We start from the raw sequence: 19,448 nt of genomic DNA on the forward strand, positions 1-19,448 counted from the left end.
TGGAAAAGCGCAGCAGGTCAGGCAGCATCAAAGGAGAAGGAGAATCTTCCTGAATAAGGGCTTATGCCCGAAACATCGATTCTCCTTCTCCTTTGGTGCTGCCTGACCTGCTGCGCTTTTCCAGCAACACATTTTTAAACAAGGTAATTGATAACAACATTAAGATATCGGTGGGCTGGGTTTCAGTGCACGTCAGTGAGCACAGGGGTTTCAGGTGAACTGAAGTTCATTGGGATTTAGGATACAGGCTGCAGGGATTTATCTCAGATCCATGCAGGATGAGAAATAGGAGAGCATGGGAATTATTATTGACTGATAGTCTCTTGTTTTCCCAGTACGTTCTTAATTCTCCTTGTTCTAACCATGGATTTTCCTGTAATAGCTTGGCTCTGGAATCAGGTTTCTCCATTTTAGAAGTCCAAGATTTAATTGTAACCAGCCTGCAACAGTTGCTCCACTGAAATCATCAGGCTAATTTGGTCGACCAACTAATCTCTCACTCCTTTGAGAAATTCTTTGAGGGACATGGGACATTTCTAAAATATGGAACTGAAAAGTGAACAATTTGCTTTTGAGTGTGATTGCAATAAATTGGAACACAGCCCATTCATTGTTCCATTGTAGTTTTAGTTCATAAAGATACTCCATCAAATCTCATAATGTCACACCAAATCGATTGGATTTCTGGAATTGCTAACACATAAAAAGGTTCTGTAAGAGGACCAGAGTTAGAAATACTGGACTTGTCCTTTACTGAGAGTCCCTTGGCACCTCTGTTTTCTCCAAATATTAGCCCAGGAACTATTGGCGTAGATTCCCTTTGTGTAGATTCTCACTTCTCCACTTCAGTGAGACCCAGTGTAACACTGAATGCTGCTTGCCTCAATGAAGATGGCAAGATCAGTCTCCAAAAGGATGAAAGTAGCGAATCTACAACAAGGAGGACCATTGAAGATGAAGTTCTTCCTTTTCCTGAAAGAGCTTCTTTTCAGTAGAACCTTTCTCAATATTCCCAAGCTTAATTCCTCTGGGGAGAGAAATGGGACACCCCTTCTCTGATAATCTAACGCAGTATCCCTCTGACCTCTCTTGGTGGAATTAAGCTCATTTCATTCCTGCTGATCCTCCAAATTCTGGCAAGGTCAGTTGATCTAGTTGAATTCTCAATAATTGGAATGAATTGGAAGGGAATTCGCTTATTGGAATTCTGCACAGGATTTGGGAAGAGGGTTGAGTCAATGGGAATTCTATATGATGAGAGGGCCTGGAAATCTGTCCATTGCTCAACCTTCTCTAGGTATCTCTTCATGTCCTGTAAAAGTGAGTGTGTCCTTGGGTAAACTTACACTTCCTAACAACTGAGGGAACAGCCTGTCTGTTAATCCTCTGGGAACATGTGCCTGTCTCATTAACTAGACATGCTTCTTCTACATAAAGCAAGCCAAATTTTCAAAATGCCTTTACATCTGAAGAACATGATTAGTAGACACTTCGAGACCAGTTTGTTCAAGGATGGGCATTTATAGATCAAACACTAACATGAAAGTTCCTTAGCATTTACAGCACAGAAACTGAATCAGTAGTTTCAGCAGATCAATGGCTCTGCATGAGTTTCCTGCCACTTTAATTAATAACTCTGTTTCTTTTTCCCTCATTTGCTTAACAAGTCTCCCTATGAAGATATCTACCCTGTTCACCTCAAGTCAGTTTGATATTCTCCCCGTACTCTGGGGAAAATAATTTCTCCTGAATTCATTCTGAAAATGATTAGTAATTTTCTTCTACCTTATACCATTGAATTGAAGACATTGTAAACTACAACTTTGAATGAGGGCATTTCTAATCAAGCTGCTCAGAGATGCTAATACACATCTCTGGAGCAGTGGGACTTGAACCCAGGCCTCTCAGCTCAGTGGTGGAGGTGTTATGTTGTGGTTGTCTAAGTCATTGGTGAGGCCACACTTGGAGTATTGCGTACATTTTTGGTCACCCTGTCATAAGAAAGACATAGTTAAACTGGAAAGAATGCAAGGAAGATTTACGAGGATGTTGCCAGGACTAGTAGGCCTGGGCTTTAGGGGGAGGTTGGCCAGGATGGGACTTTATTCCTCGGAACGTAGGAGAATGAGGGATGACCTTATTGAAGTGTATAAAATCATGAGGGGCATAGACAGGATGAATGCAGATAATTTTTTTCCCAGAGGTGGGGAATTGAAAACTAGGGGGCATACGTTTAAGGTGAGAGGGGAAAGATTTAAGAAGGACCTGAGGGGTAACTTCTTCACGTAGAGAGTGGTGCGTCAATGGAATGGGCTGACAGAGGAAGTGGTTGAGGCAGGTGCAACAGCAACAGTTAAAAACATTTGGATAGGTACATGGATGGGAAAGGTTTAGAGGGATATGGACCAAATGTGGACAATTGGAATGAGCCGAGTGAGCGCCGTGGTCAGCATGGACCAGTATGGGCTGTGTTACTTAATGGAAAAGCACAGCAGGTCAGGCAGCATCCAAGGAGAAGGAGGATCGACGTTTCGGGCATAAGCCCTTCTTCAGGAATCAGAAGGGCTTTTGCCCAAAACGTGTTACTTAATGACTACCACTGTGCTATAAGAGCCTAAAGGAGGGTCTATGCCTGAAACATCGATTCTCCTGTTCCTCGGATGCTGCCTGACCTGCTGTGCTTTTCCAGCACCACATTCTTGACTCTGTGCTACAAGAGCCCTCAACTTGCAATTAAGGTTTGTTTTACACACCTATTTTCTAAACAACCTGTACAAGGATGGTATGACACACCTCTGGAGCAGGTGGCACTTGAACCCAGAACTCCTGGCTCAGACCACTGCACCAAAAGAACCCGACTTTGAATTAAGTTTAGAGTATATTCCCTACACTGTGAAAACAGGCCCTTTGGCCCAACAAGTCCCCACCGACCCTCTGAAGAGTAACCCATCCAGACTCATTCCCCTCTGACCAATGCACCTAACACTATGGGACAATTTAGCATGGCCAATTCACCTGACCTACACATCTTTGGACTGTAGGAGGAAACCACAGCACCCAGAGGAAACCCACGCAGACACGGGGAGAACGTGCAAACTCCACACAGACAGTTGCCTGAGGCTGGAATTGAACCTGGGCCCCTGGCGCTGTGAGGCAACAGTGCTAACCACTGAGCCACCGTGCCACCCACCCCAAATCTTTTAAGGGTTAATTAAATAAATCTGCCTGTTGATTTGCTTTATTTGGCCTTTTCCAATAAGAACACAATAACATGCTGCAACTTGGGACAAGCACTGGACCTAGTTCCAGTGTAACATTTATTCACCTCTCACATCCTGCAGTCTGCTCTGGGCCTGCCAATTGGTGACAACTGTGAGGTGTTGGCCAATGCTCATTGTGAAATGTTTGAGACTGACCAAACTCATTTCACATCAGGCCCTTGAATCCAGCAGGTAGAAGCAACGTTTCCAACTTAGTAACCTGGGCCAGCACACAACCCAGTCCGGACAGAATTTCAGTCAACTGGAGATGACAGGCATTATTATACTCTATTTCCACATTTCGGAAGACTGAGGAGGGGCTATCAGAGGGCCAAGGAGATGAGTGGGGGCTGTAGAGCCGACCATGTCTCATCACTATAACCTAAGGAGTGAATTTATCACAGCTTTTGATATTTTAAAAAAAGCAAATGATACAGCCTAGATAGAGGCCATCCAAGAGGCTACACAAAGATGCCGATCCTGGCCCTCTGAAAGACATGCTAGCCCAACTACCGATAGCATGACTAATACTTTTCCTGTTCACACATACAACAGTTAATTCTCCTTCGAAAGTTATTATTTAAATTTTTCCTCAGGCTGGAGATTGTCATCTTAGCTTTCCGAGTGAAACAAAAATACTCACCTCTGTTGTTCACTTTCCAGTAACTTAATCTGCTCCTTTGGCTACTAGCATTCCTGCTAGTGAAACAGGTTTCTCACACATCACCCACTTCTGTTTCAAATCTCACACTAAGACGGCTTTGCTCTTAAACACTACTAACAGGAAACAAAAATGAAAACTTTTGGTCCTGCACTTTTGGGACTGAAACACCATAAGACTATAAAACATTGGAGCACAAGTTAGCACAAGTTAACCAACTGGCCCATTGACTCTGCTCACTATTGAATGAGATCATCATTGATCTGATCATTCATAGAGTCATAGAGATGTACAGCACGGAAACAGACCCTTTGGCCCAACTCGTCCATGCTGACCAGATATCCTAACCCAATCTAGTCCCACCTGCCAGCACCCGGCCCATATCCCTCCAAACCCTTCCTATTCATATATCCATTCAGATGCCTTTTAAATGTTACAATTAACACAGTCTCCACCACTTCCTCTGGCAACTCATTCCATACACGTACCACCCTCTGTGTGAAAAAGTTGCCCCTAGATCTCTTATATCTTTCCCCTATTATCCTAAACCTATGCCCTCTAGTTCTTGACTCCCCCATCCCAGGGAAAAGACTTTGTAGATTTACCCTATCCATGACCCTCATGATTGTATAAATCTCTATAAGGTCACCCCTCAGCCTCTGATGCTCCAGGGAAAACAGCCCCAGCCTATTCAACCTCTCCCTATAGCTCAAATCCTCCAACCCTGGCAACATCCTTGTAAATCTTTTCTGAACCCTTTCAAGTTTCACAACATCTTTCCGATAGGAAGGAGACCAGAATTGCATGAAATATTGCAACTGTTGCCTAACCAATGTCCTGTACAGCCGCAACATGACCACCTAACTCCTGTACTCAATACTCTGACCAATAAAAGAAAGCATACCAAATGTCATCTTCACTATCCTGTCTACCTGCGACTCCACTTTCAAGGAGTTATGAACCTGCACTCCAAGGTCTCTTTGTTCAGCAACACTCCCTAGGACCTTACCATTAAGTGTATAAGTCCTGCTAAGATTTGCTTTCCCAAAATGCAGCACCTCGCATTTATCTGAATTAAACTCCATCTTCCACTTCCACTTCTCAGCCCATTGGCCCATCTGCTCCAGATCCTGTTGTAATCTGAGGTAACCCTCTTCGCTGTCCGCTACACGTCCAATTTTGGTGTCATTGGCAAACTTACTAACTGTACCTCTTATGCTCGCATCCAAATCATTTGTATAAATGATCCATTCTTAGCTCCACTTTCCTTTGATTCCCTTCCTGATTTAAAATCTCTGTTTCTCAGCCTTGAATAGACTAAATGACCCAACCTTGACAACCCTCTGTGGTAAACAGCTGAGAGAAGAAATTCCTCCTCATCTCTGTTTTAAACAACTGACTCAGTAATCTGAGATTATGCTCTCTGCTCCTCGACTCTCCCATAATGGAAACCACCTTCCCACATTAATTCTGTCAGGTCTGCAAAGGACCATGCATGAGCTGGATTTAACAATTCTGTGACTTGGTCCATACTTGGCATGGTGTTGTGAATCTTCCCTGGTTTTGCTCCCTGTGCCAGTTTCCTTACATAAGGGGACCAGAACAGTGCTTCACGCTATAGTTAGGGACTCAAAATTCAGAAGAAAACCATAATCTGAAAAGGAAACAATAAGTTATCCAGAAAGGCAATTTATGTAAAAAAAAAAGGAAGTTTAGTGGTACACAGTAACTGCCAGTGGCGGTAAGCAAAGTGAAGAGGGCACCAACGAGGGAGAGTTTGGGCACTTGACTAAGGGCTTAACACGAATGAAAATATTGACATGGCATTTGGCCAATGGGCCGCCCTTCACATCCCTGAGTGAATGACAGCATTCAGTAATTAAAAGGGTAAAAAGGGACCCATTGAAATTCCCTTCCAATTTTATCTCGACGACCCCTTTTTCCTTATAGAGAGGCAGAAAGTCACATGAGTTGAATTCCTGGATTATAAGTGAAGGGTCGGAGAGGAGAAGCTTCTGGTTAGCAGGATCCAGCCTCCAGCCTGAGGGAAGAAGGTGAAGGGGGAGGGCAGGGGAACTGAGAGCAGCTGGGGATTGAGCAGAGAGCAACACCTCAAGCTGCAGGGAGTGAGGAGAGAGGCACAGGCAGAGACAGAGAGAGAGAGAGAGAGCAGCCCGGCACAGGCCGGCTCTGTGTCCCAGGCTCGGAGCTCAGGAAGCCCCCACCACCCCCGGGAGCGAGCAGACAGCGCGGCCGGGACAAAGCAACACCATGATCGGTACCAGATCCAGGGGCTCGCAGCTGCCGGAGTCGGATGCCAACAAACTCGCTCTGAAAGCCTTCAGGAAAGTCGGTAAGGATGGGATGGGATGGGATGTGCATTGCTGAGGGAAGGTCGGGGAGGAATGTGTCCCGGCCAGGAATAACCGGGACACGGAGTAAACATGGATCGTGACTACAGGATCGTATCTTCACCTGGGAACCGCCCAAGGTTTCTGAGGAGTTTAACCGGAACTCGTCTCAGGATAAAACCCACACTGGGGAGCGTACTCGGGAATGTCAGGGGTGCTATCTAAATGCAGGCTCTTTAACTGCCCGGAGAGTGGGGTTTCGGTGTAGGTGGAGTCTCTGGCTGCAGGCCGAGCAGGTTTGTTCCCCGGGGTCTCCTGTTTCATGTGGGGGATGAGCAGTAATACTCTTCCCCCACATGTTGACCCCCTGCGTATGAAGCCCCTTCGTTGACCAGGCAGCAATGAGAGGGTGTGTTTGCCATGAGGGGGAATTCAGAGTGAGTGCTAAAGGGAGCAGAATGTCCCCACCACCTTGTCTTACTGCTGCCAGAACTCGGGTCAACAAATAGGTCTCCTGTTTGTCCTCACCACCTCCTAGAGAGAGAGGACAGTGAACCAACCAATCAAGGAGAGAATCCAGGTAGAAATACAAGTGAATGAAAATAACTCTAAGATCACAAAAAAAGTGACAAAAGTAAAGTTTAGCTAGACAAATAGACTTAATATCAACATTTCTTGTTCAGAGAAAATTAGCAGTTTTTTTCATGAGGTGTTATCCACTTGGAACTGGCCCTTGAACTGAACAGCTTTCTCGATCATTTCAGAGGGCATTTCAGAGTCAGCCACATTGCTGAGAGTCTGGAGTCACATGTAGGCCAGACCATGTAAGGAGGGCAGATTTCTTTTGTTTAAAGGACATTAATGAACTTTTCATGACAATCACTGTCACCATTACTGAAATTAGCTTTATATTCCAAATTTCTTAGTTAAATGTACATTCAACCAGTTACCACAGTAACTGGGGTTTAAGCATGCCCTCAAGGCATTAGTCTGGGTTTCTGGATTAATAGTCTGGGAATATTACATTGCCACTGATTCGAATCCAATCAGGTTCATGAAAGTATGAAGTTAAATGTGAGAAAAATTGCATCTGGGCAAAAGGCTGGGTTTGCAGCTATTGCTTTTTTTCAAGTGCTCCTAATTCCCATATTGCAAAAAAAAACACAACAATACTGTAGAAGGTGTTAAAAATATTGTGGAATTATCTGAGAAATTAAAACTATCAGGAAAGATTGAAGAGGCTGGGATTTCTTTCTCCAGTGTGGTCCAATTAATGCCTTTGAAGGGATTTGAGACAGTAGTTGTGGGGAACAGATTTCTGTTTTTGGGACAATAAGCACAAATACAATCCCTTCATCCAGAAATGGGGAAAATGTAGGCCTTGTTACCATCTGGAAGAGTTAAGATGATTTGTACTGAAGCAATTAAGGGAAAGCTAGGGAAGGAGATTGAAGGGTACCTTGCTGGAATGGGATGGGTTACTGTGAAGTAACAGTGTGTGCACTAGTTGGCTGTATGGATGCTATTCCATGCTGGGAGTTCTGTGTACAACATTAATGTATGGAGCATAAGGGATAAAACCAGTGACTCGGAAGCAATGTTTCAACTGAAAGCCACTATGTCACATTCTATCACTCAAAGCAGGTGACTGGTTGAGCATCACGAAAATAAATTAAGTTGAGTGTATTGCTGGGAAAGTGCAGCCAGTCAGGCAGCATCTGAGGAGCAGGAGAATCGACGTTTCAGGCATAAGCCATTCATCAGGAAAATGATGAAAGAAAATGAAGTCAATTTGTAAGAATGAGGTTTGGGAAAGGGAGAAAGACATTAACATGAACAAAGGTGGTTATTATAGCTTTGGAAAGATGATCTATAAGAATAAGTGATCTAGAAAGACACAAAAGCTCTGAGGCAAAGTTAATTAAATTGAAAGTGCAAAGATCGAGAGGTCATGCAGACTGAGACAATGTAACAAACTTCCAAGGTCTGAAAAAATCTTTTCGAGAAACGGTGATTTGAAAACCTGAAAGTCGAAGACTTGCTATATGTTTACTTTGCATCCTTAATTTGTTAAACTTTTCAGGGTGAGAATAAAGGACTCTGAGAAATGAGGAAAGTTAAGAAGTAAATCTAACAGATTCACTACAATTAAACAACTGCACTAATGGTGAACTTGGGAAGATGAGAGATTGCTCAATGTCTTAGAGAGTGGGAGTAGGGAGAATGTACTGAAACTGACAGGATGTTGTTTGTGGTGTTCCTCAATGATTTCGATTGGCACTGCTGCTTTTCTCTGTTAAGTCAAGGACTGGGGAATTGTTTATCCAAATGTGCAGCAAATGCCAAGTTCAGCGACACAGGACGTAGAGGGGAACCGAAAGTTGCTAAGTGACATTGCCGTAAGAAGAAGCCTTGTGTTTCTATAAACACACACAACAACCAATGGGATACCTTTGAAATGGAAATACTATTGTAACATAGAATGCACAAAGCTGAAGTTTGATCTGAGAGCATGAGAAATGATCCAGTTTGGACCTTAAGAAAGCGGAATGCTGTAGTTTCTAAATGCTGGAAAGCTAGGAGCTGTGACTGAGAAATGCTGATTTCCATGTACAGAGATCAAAAGCACTCAGTGGATCGGTGCAAAAATGGCTTTCTAAGCTCCTGGAATGTAGGCCTTTCTCTCCAGGGGCTAGAATGCAGCAGGGCGAGATTCTGATCCAGCTCATGAAGCAGTGGTGAATTTGATTTAGCACACAATGTTCCGTTCTCAGCTCTGGCCTTCAGGAAGGACTTGGTAGGAATGCAGCAACGATTCACTGTAATAATCGCAGGTGGCATTATGAGAATATGTTGCATTGAATAGGCTTATGTTCCCTTTTGCCCACAAGATTAAGGGCTGATCTAATTGTGGTGTTATGTAATTAAAGAGTATGTCAGGGCAGAATTAAAAAAAGAAATGCAACTATTTCCTCTGATGGGCAATTCCAAAATAAAAGGCCATTCAGGAGTGATGAGCTGAAAATGTGTTGCTGGAAAAGCGCAGCAGGTCAGGCAGCATCCAAGGAGCAGGAGAATCGATGTTTCGGGTATGAGCCCTTCTTCAGGAATCATTCAGAAGTGATGTCAAGAAGCATTACTTCACAGAAAGGCTTGTAGAATTCTGCAACACAATAGCAACCCCCCCCCCCCCCCCCACCACCCCCAGTAACTATTGAGGCAGGTGTAATTGAAAAATTTAATGTTTCTGGGGTTATTGAGCAAGACAGGATTAAGATACGGTGTGGACATGGAGACATAGACAGGAGCAGGAGCAGGCCATTTGGCTCTTCGAGCTTGCTCTGCTGTTCAGCACAATCCCTGGCCAAATTGTCCAACCCAATAGCCTAATCCTGCTTTCTTCCCATAACCTCTGATCCCATTCGCCCCAAGTGCTGTCTCTAGCTGCCTCATGAATACATTCAATGTTTTGGCATCAGCTACTTCCTGTGGTAATGAATTCCACAGGCTCACCCCTCTTTGGGTGAAGAAATATCTCCTCATCGTCGTCCGAAATGGTCTACCCCGAATCCTCAGACTGTGAGCCCTGGTTCTGAACGCCCACCGTTGGGAACATCCTCAATGCATCTACCCGGTCTAGTCCTGTTGGAATTTTAAGTCTCTATGAGGACCTCCCCTCACTTGTCTGAATTCCTGCAAAAACAATCATAACCTAGACAATCTTTCCTCATAACGTCAGTCCCACCATCCCCGGAACCTTTACTGCACTCCCTGGAGAGCAAGAGCATCCTTCCTCAGAAACTGAGAACAAAACTGCTCACAATATTCTAGATGTGGCCTCACTAAGGCCCTGTATAACTGCAACAACACATCCCTGCTCCTGTCCTCGAAATGATTTGATTTAAGATGTCAATCATATAGCTAAGGCGAGGAAGGGCTGAATGGCCACCACCTGTTCCTTTGAGAGATCATTTTGGATGATGTAAGGAATACTATTCTCCTTTGGCGCCATTTCACAATGACCCCAGACAGCATGATAGAGCGATACATTCGCTTTGAAACAGGCTTCTCTGTTTGAGCTCCTGCTTAATTTAGATTCCGGACACTGTACAGCTGCCTGTGATAGTAAATGTGTCCATTTTGGAGGCTCATTCTCCGGGAAGCTTTCTTATGCTTATGAAACGATGAGGAATTGAGCGCCATAGAAACACAGGCAGTAGGAATAGGTCATAAAGCGCACTGACCCTACCACTCATGACTGATTACCTGCTTCAGTGCCTTTTTATCCCATTATCCGCACATCCCTTTCAGTCCTTGGTATGTAAATGGTATACATTTGAAGGGTGGTATCCCACAGTCTCTGCTTGAATTTCAACATGCGATTCCTGAATCACCAACTTTCATTCAGTTGATAAGGCTCTGCTTACTTCCTGCTAAGGACTACACCTCCTTCCTCACCTCCATCCAAGGCCCCAAAGGAGCCTTCCACATCTGTCAGAGATTTACCTGCATTTCCACACATGTTGCTCCTGATGTGGTCTCCTGTACGTCAGGGGGAACAGGACGCCAACTTGCAGATCGCTTCAGAGAACATCTCTAGGACACACGCGCCCACCAACCCCACCATCCCCTGGCCGAACACTTCAACTCCCCTCCCACTCCGCCAAGGACATGCAAGTCCTGAATCTCCTTGTTGGAGAAATTAGCCCAATAAAGCAGAGATCACAAATCACAATTCGAAGTAAAATTAACAAACCGTTTATTCACAGAATGATATCACCGGAAGAGAAATTGACCAACAGGCAGTCTGTTCAGGTAGCTGAAACTCTCTTCCCTGGGCTGAGAATCAAGCTGGTTTTTATAGTAATACAGTACCATGATGCTAATTTAAAAAGTATGAAAATACAGTGGTCCTGATGTTCAAGTAATCCAGTTACGATAGTGATAATCACAAAGCAGTTCTCAGAAGAATGTCCTGAATGTAGATATAATGAAGCATGTGGCAGCATCAATCAGGAGATTCCAGCTCTCTTTGAGGGTATGTGAGAATGTCCCTTTTCTTGACAATAAGGTGTTTCCAATGTTGCTCTCCTGTGAGTGAGGTATTCTGTGCCTCACCGTCTGACCTGTCCTTTGTGTGGCTTTGGTATCACTGGGGTACGAGACTGCCCTGAGGGCTTTGGGACAGCTGTGTTTATCGGGTCCAGGAAGCTTATTGTCAGGTTGTCTTGGGAAGTGTATTCCCTGGTCTGCGAGTGACTGTGGTCATGTCTGTCTTCCCTTGTCAGCCTGTTTGGTCAATGCTGAGGCATTCTGGGTGTTTCTTGTATGGTTTGGACAGGCTTGATTTCTTGTATTTTGTGTGGCCATGCTGTGGGTAGGCAAGGTGACAGATCTTTTTCCAGACTCCACCACTGTCAAACCCTAACCACCGACGCCTGGAGGAAGAACGTCTCATCTTCCGCCTTGGGACCCTCCAACCACATGGGTATGAATGTGGATTTCACCAGTTTCCCCATTTCCCCTACCCCCACCTTATCCCAGATCCAACCCTCCAACTTGGCACCACCCTCTTGACCCCTGTTCTACCTGTCCATCTTATTCCTACCTATCCACTCCACCCTTCCCCTCCCCCCACCTTCATTGACCTATCGCGCACTCAGCTCCCCATCCCCATCCCCATCCCCATCCCCATCCCCATCCCCATCCCCATCCCCATCCCCATCCCCATCCCCATCCCCATCCCCATCCCCATTTATCTCCCCATCCCCATCCCCATCCCCATCCCCATTTATCTCCCCATTGCACAACCCACCCAAACCCATTCCCCTACATTTACCCCTTACCTAACACTACGGGCAATTTAACACAGCCAATTCACCTGACCCGCACATCTTTGGACTGTGGGAGGAAACCGGAGCACCCGGAGGAAACCCACGCAGACACTGGGAGAACGTGCAAACTCCACGCAGTCAGTCGCCTGAGGCGGGGATTGAACCCGGGTCTCTGGCGCTGTGAGGCAGCAGTGCTAACCACTGTGCCACCGTGCCGCCCACATTCTAATGAAGGGTTTGTGTCCGAAACGTCAATTCTTCTGGTCCTTGAATGCTGCCTGACCGGCTGTGCCTTTCTAGCAACACACTCTTCAACTCTGATCTTCAGCATCTGCATCCTCACCTTCTGTTTGGGAGTTTAAAGTGCTTAGAGTGTAAAGGCCTTGTTTAGATGGTGGTGATGCCTCAAAGTAGCATTTCAAACTGATATTAATGATGCTGCCATCAGCATCTCTGACTGCAGATCTTCTGCTGGTGCTCTGTCTTCCCCTCAGCTGGGAGTAACAGGACATTGCACATTCCTCCACGGGATCTCTCACGCTCATTTATGAAATAATGACCGAAATTTGAGCAGGTAAAATGTACTGGCAATTCAAGTACTAGGATCTGTGTGTCCATTTGAATGCGCTGGTTCTGTAAACTATAGGATCTACCGATAATGTAGGGTCTGTAGGCTCCATTGGGCCTATAAGCGATGTGTGACCCAGAAGTTGTTTGAGAGTTAATGTTCAGTGTGCTGACCATTGATTGCTCTCTGAAATGGCCTAGCAAGCCAGTCAGTTCAAGGACAATTTAGAGATAAACAGCAAATGCTGGCCTTACAGTGATGTCTACATCTCATCATAGATTTTTTAAAACAGAAGTTAAGGGGCTTGGAGTCTGTGTTTTGGATCAATACACCCCAGGAGCTTTTTAAAATTTGCAAGCTATATTGGGCCACTAGACTGTATGATTATGTGGGAGTTTAATTGCAACTTGATTAGAATGTTGCAATAAATAAATTGCCTGTGCTTTATTGAAACTGATTCCACTGTAAGTGGATATTACTGCTTCTAGGCATAGAACACTAAAATGGCAGGCCATGCTTTTTACATCGGTAGAGACTGATGGCTCCGACAAATTGCAAACAACTCAGTAGCTGAAGTAAAGTTATAGGTACTTTTTCTAAACGTGTAAGATGCTATCTGCAAGATGTACTGCATAAACTCGCCAAGGCTCCTTTACATGGCTCGGGAAAAATGAGGATTGCAGGTGCTGGAGAGTCAAGAGTCAAAAAGTGTGCTGCTGGAAAAGCACAGCAGGTCAGGCAGCATGTGAGGAGCGAGACAGTCGATGTTTCGGGCATGAAAGACAGTGGAACCACAATGGCAGGCGTTTCTAGGAGTAACTCAGGAGACACAGCGGAGGTTCATCCCGAGGAAAAAGCAGCATGGTACAGGGAGGATATTGTATCCGTTGCTCCCGATGTGGTCTCCTCTACATTGGGGAGACTGGATGTCTTCTCGCAGAGCGCTTCAGGGAATATCTCTGGGACACCCACACCAATCAACCATATCGCCCTGTGGCCCAACATTTCAACTCTTCTTTTTCCCCCCCCCACCCCTCCCAAACTCTCGAGGACATATACAGGTCCTGGGGCGCCTCCACCACTGCTCCCTCACCACCCGACGCCTGGAGGAAGAACGCCTCATCTTCTGCCTCGGAACACTTCAATCCCAGGGGCATCAATGTGGACTTCACCAGTTTCCACATTTCCCCTCCCCCAGTTCCAACCTTCCAGCTCAGCACTGCCCTCCTGACCTGTCCCACCTGTCAATCCCCCTTCCCACCTATCCACTCCACCCTCCCCTCTGGCCTATCACCTTCTTCCCCACACCCATTCACCTATTGTACTCTTTGCAACATTCTCCCCAGCTCTTCTCTTCCCCTCCCCCCGCCACCCCCCCTCATTTATCTCTCCATCCTGGAGGCTCCCTGCCTCTATTCCTGATGAAGGGCTTTTGCCCGAAACATCAATTTTCCTGCTCCTCGGATGCTGCCTGACCTGCTGTGCTTATCCAGCACCAATCTGATCTAAACTCTGGTTTCCAGCATCTGCAGTACTCACTTTTCCTACAGGGAGGATGAGACAACCATGGCTGACGAGGGAAGTCAGGGATAGCATAAAAGCCAAAGAGAAAGCATATAACGTGGTGAAGGGCAGTGGGAAACCAGAGGATTGGGAAGCTCACAAAGACCAACAGAGGGCAACAAAAAAAACAAGGAGGGAGAAGATTAAAAAGGAGGATAAGCTAGCCAGTAATATAAAGGAAGACTGTAAGAGTTTCTTTAGATAGATAAAGGGAAAAAGAGAAGCAAAAGTGGACATTGGACCGCGAAAATGATACTGGAGAGACAGTAGTGGGGAACAAGGAAATGGCGAGGAACTGAATAATTACTTTGTATAGGTCTTCATCCTGGAAGACACGAGTAATATCTCAAGTGAGTGAGGAGGCAGAGCTGAGTATGGTGGCTATCACCAGGAGAAGTACTAGAAAAACTGAATGGCCTGGAGGTGGATAAATTATCTGGACCAGATGGACTACACCCCAGAGGTCTAAGGGAGATAAGTGAAGAGGTAATGGTGATCTTTCAGGAGTCGCTAGAATCCGGGAGGGTCCCAGAGGATTGGAAAATTGCCAACATGACACCCCTATTTTAAAAAGGGAGTAAGGCAAAAGATGGAAAATTACAGACTAATTAGTCTAACCTCGGGCGGGGGTAAGATACTGAATCCATTGTGAAGGGTGAGATTTCTGAATACTTGGAGGTGTATGGTAAAATAGGGCAAAGTCAGCATGGGTTCATCAAGGGGAGGTCATGCCTGACAAATCTGCGAGAATTCTTTGAGGAAGTAACAAGTACGTTAGTTCAAGGAGAGGCAATGGATGTTATCTACCTGGACTTCAAGAAGACCTTTGATAAGACGCCGCAGAGGAGGCTACTGAGTAAGATAAGGGCCCATGGTGCTCGAGGCAAGGTGCTACCGTGGATAGAAGCCTGGCTGTCTGACAGAAAACAGACAGCGGGGGTAAAATGGTCCTTCTCAGGATGGCAGCCGGTGACAAGTGGTGTTCCGCAAGGCTTAGTGTTGGGAGAACCTTTCACTTTATACATTAATGATCTAGATAAAGGAACTGAGGGCATTCTGGCTAAGCTTTGAGATGATGCAAAGATAGGTAGAGGGACAGGTAGCATCGAGGAAGCGGGGAGACTGAAGAAGGATTTGGATAGGTTAGGAGTGTGGACAATTTAGTGGCAGATAGAGTATAACGTGGGAAAGTGAGAGATCATGCACTTTGGCAGGAAGAATAGAGGTATGAAATCTTCTAGGAGAAAGTGAGGTCTGCAGATGCTGGAGATCAAAGTTGAAACTTTATTGCTGGAACAGCACAGCAGGTCAGGCAGCATCCAGGGAACAGGAGATTCGACGTTTCGGGCACAGGCCCTTCTTCAGGAATGAGCAGAGAGTGTTCAGCAGGAGAAGATAAAAGGTAGGGAGGAGGGACTTGGAGGAGGGGAGTTGGAAATGTGATAGGTGGAAAGAGGTCAAGGTGAGGGTGATAGGTCGGAGTAGGGTGGAGGCGGAGAGGTCAAGAAGAAGACTGCAGGTCAGGAAGGCGGTGCCGGGCTGGAAGGATCCGGCTGAGACAAGGTGGGGGGAGGGGGGATGAAGAAACTGGTGAAGTCCAACTTGGACTTCACCAGTTTCTTCATCCCCCCTCCCCCCACCTTGTCTCAGCCGGATCCTTCCAGCCCGGCACCGCCTTCCTGACCTGCAGTCTTCTTCTTGACCTCTCCGCCTCCACCCTACTCCGACCTATCACCCTCACCTTGACCTCTTTCCACCTATCACATTTCCAACTCCCCTCCTCCAAGTCCCTCCTCCCTACCTTTTATCTTCTCCTGCTGAACACTCTCTGCTCATTCCTGAAGAAGGGCCTGTGCCCGAAACGTCGAATCTCCTGTTCCCTGGATGCTGCCTGACCTGCTGTGCTGTTCCAGCAATAAAGTTTCAGAATAGAGGTATGGACTATTTTCTAAATGGGATGAAAGTTCTGAAGTGTAAAGAAACTTGGGAGTTCTAGTCCAGTATTCTCTCAAGGTAAACTTGCAGGTTGAGTCATTAGTTAGGAAGGCAAATGCGATGAAGGCATTTATTTTGAGAGGACTTGAATATAAAAGCAGGGATGTACTTCTGAAGATCTATAAGGCTCTGGTCAGGCCACATTTGGAGGATGTGCACAATTTTGAGCCCCATATCTCAGGAAGGATGTACTGGCCCTGAAGTGTGTACAGAGGAGGTTCACAAAAATGGTCTCAGGAATGAAAAGCTTAACATATGAGGAATGTTTGAGCACTCTGGGTTTATACTCGATGGAATTTAGAAGGATGTGGGAGGATCTAACTGAAACACGCAGAATACTGAAAGGCCTGGGCAGAGTGGATGTTGGGAAGATGTTTCCATTGGTAGGAGAGACTAGAACCTGAGGGCACAGCCTTAGAGTAAAGGGAAGACCTTTTGGAACAGAGATAAGGAGAAAGGTCTTCAGCCAGAGAGTGATGAAACTGTGGAATTCACTGCCACAGAAGGCTGTGGAGGCCAGGTCATTGAGTCTATTTAAGGCTGAAATAGGTTCTTGATTTTACAACCAGATCAAGGGTTACAGGGAGAAGGTGGGAGAATGGTGTTGAGAAATCTATCAGCCATGATTGAATAGCAGAGCAGACTCAGTGGGCTGAATGGCCTAACTTCTGCTCCTGTGTCATATGGTCTTGTAAGCCCTTCATTAGGATTGTGGAGGGGGAGGGGTCTGAGATAAATAGGGGTGTCGGGATGGGGCTGTGGGAAAGTAGACGATAGATGGATGCAGGTTTGTGATGGGGAGGGTGGCGCAGATAGGTGGGAAGGGAGATGGACAGGTCAAGAGGCTGGTGCCGAGTTGGAGGGTTGGATCTAGGATGAGCTGGGGGGTGGGCCAAACCCACAGTCACTTCCAACTAGAAGGACAAGTGCAGCAGATACAAGGAAACGCCGCCATGTTCCCCTCCAAGCCACTCACCATCCTGACTTGGAAATATATCACCGTTCTTTCAGTGTAAATCCTGGAATTTCTCCCTTAACAGCATTGTGGGTCTGCATTCAGCACATGGACTACAGCGGTTCAGGAAGACAGCTCACCCCCACCTTCTCAAAGGGCAGCTCGGGACAGCTAATAAATGCCGACCCAGCCAGTGGTACCCATGTCCCATTAATGAATTTTTTTTTTTGAAAAAGCTCTTCTTTTGGGATTGAAGGTACTGATTGAGGCAGAATGGAGCCATGCAAAACCAGGTCGATAAAGTGTGGCGCTGGAAAAAGCACAGCAGGTCAGGCAGCATCAGGACTCGAGTCTTGATGAAGGTTTAAGCCTGAAATGTCGACTCTCTTGCTGCTCAGACGCTGCCTGACCTGCTGTACTTTTTCCAGCACCGCACTTTACTGACTCTGACTTCTCCAGCATCTGCAGTCTTCACGATCTCCTACTCCCACGTAAAATAGGGAAAAGACCAGTGTTTGAATCCAGGTCAGTGTTGGACTCATTGGTGTAATAGATGACCAGGGAAAGGCTTTAATTGGCTTCAGGGAAGAGTGTTGCTGGATTGTGTGTTTCATTATAAAGTCAGTTTGATTCCTGACTGTTGTGACTGAAAGTTCCAAGTGAGACTCACTGACCATTGGCCAAGGTGACAGGAAAGTAACTGCGATGAGGGGAAGCTCTTCAAGCAATTTTTTTTTTGAATATTTTAAATCCAGATAAAGCCATAGAATTTTTATTAGGCAGCTGTATTGAAGATTATTGAATCAAGGTAGAGTTAAGATACAGCCAATCATGGTGTCCAATGGATGCAGTATTGAACAACTGGGTATGACCATTCGCCACCCAGACCGAGCTAGAACACACAACAACAGCATTGGGGCCTGCTCAAGACTTTATTCCCAGATCATCCTGAAATTTGAAGAAAGCTCTGCTTCTTTCCTGTACTCCAAATCATTTTTAAACCCTGCTCACCTCTGACAATAAACAGTGTGAACCTTTTCCCGCGTATGGAGTCGGGTATTACAAGGGGGCATAGCTTTAAATTAAGGGGGGGTAGATATAGGACTGAAGTTAGGGGTAGGTTCTTCACTCAGCGAGTCGTGAGTTCATGGAATGCCCTGCCAGTAGCAGTGGTGGACTCTCCCTCTTTATGGGCATTTAAGCGGTCATTGGATAGGTATATGGAGGATAGTGGGTTAGTATAGGTTAGGTGGGCTTGGATCGGCGCAACATCGAGGGCCAAAGGGCCTGTACTGCGCTGTATTCTTCTATGTTCTATGTTCTAAACTCATCAACTGCTTTGTTACTAAGATTTTTCTTTATTTGTTTATGGACATTGCTATGAATAGATGACAAAGATATTGTACATACCTTTAAATCCAGAGCCACCACTTCATTGAAATCTCTCACTAAGGGCAGTCTCCCTATAGGCCAAGACAGTTTTCTTTAATATCTCTACAGATCTCCCACCTCTCATTTACCTCGTCAGTGAGATTACATATTCCCCAACCCTTATTCCTGCATCCTTTACAAAAAGTTTAATCTATTGCAGACAGAGGGACAAATTGCTAATGTAATTGTAACATAATTGACTGTCATCTACATTTCTGTCCTTTGTCATCAATAGCACTTCTCGAATTTCTTTAGTGGAGAAATTTTGTTCTGTTTAAAGGAACACAATAATGTCCGGCTCATTTGAACTGCAAATTCACAGATATTCCAGATTCAGTTTCATCTATGTTGACAGCTTAATTAATAATGAGGATATTTCATTGGACACTACATTTGTGCTAATGAAGTTATTGATTCTGGCTATTTTAAAAGAAATAACCAGTTATTTAAAAAAAATTATGTATTATCGCCTAAAGCTCAAAGCCAAGCCTCTGCCAAACAGTTAACATTTTCTTCAGGATGTGGGCCAGCAGACCATTGTAGTTGCTGCTGGTATGGAGACTCAGGACAACAAAGTCCCAGTAGACCTAAACTGAGTAAGGGCACTCATAAGCTGGTATCTGGGCTATACAGACATTGGTTAGGCCACTGTTGGAATATTGCATGCAGTTCTGGTCTCCTTCCTATCGGAAAGATGTTGTGAAACTTGAAAGAGTTCAGAAAAGATTTACAAGGATGTTGCCAGGGTTGGAGGGTTTGAGCTACAGGGAGCTGAACAGGCTGGGGCTGTTTTCCCTGGAGCTTCGGAGGCTGGGGGGAGATCTTTATAG

General features: G+C 45.5%; 1 protein-coding gene across 1 annotated transcript in view; it reads left to right on the forward strand.

Moving 5' to 3' along the window:
• The first annotated feature begins 5,784 nt into the window (after positions 1-5,784).
• Positions 5,785-19,448, forward strand: part of LOC122558121 (1-phosphatidylinositol 4,5-bisphosphate phosphodiesterase delta-3-like) — a 116,868-nt gene continuing 103,204 nt past the window's right edge. Inside the window, exon 1 of the mRNA XM_087977975.1 lies at positions 5,785-6,274. Coding sequence (XP_087834101.1) covers positions 6,193-6,274 — 82 coding nt within the window. The 5' untranslated portion in view covers positions 5,785-6,192. The remainder of the gene's footprint in view (positions 6,275-19,448) is intronic.

Source organism: Chiloscyllium plagiosum, unplaced genomic scaffold (genome assembly GCF_037043375.1).
Source record: "Chiloscyllium plagiosum isolate Xiang-an unplaced genomic scaffold, Cpla_swu_hap1 HiC_scaffold_32, whole genome shotgun sequence".
In the NCBI taxonomy this organism is placed as follows: domain Eukaryota; kingdom Metazoa; phylum Chordata; class Chondrichthyes; order Orectolobiformes; family Hemiscylliidae; genus Chiloscyllium; species Chiloscyllium plagiosum.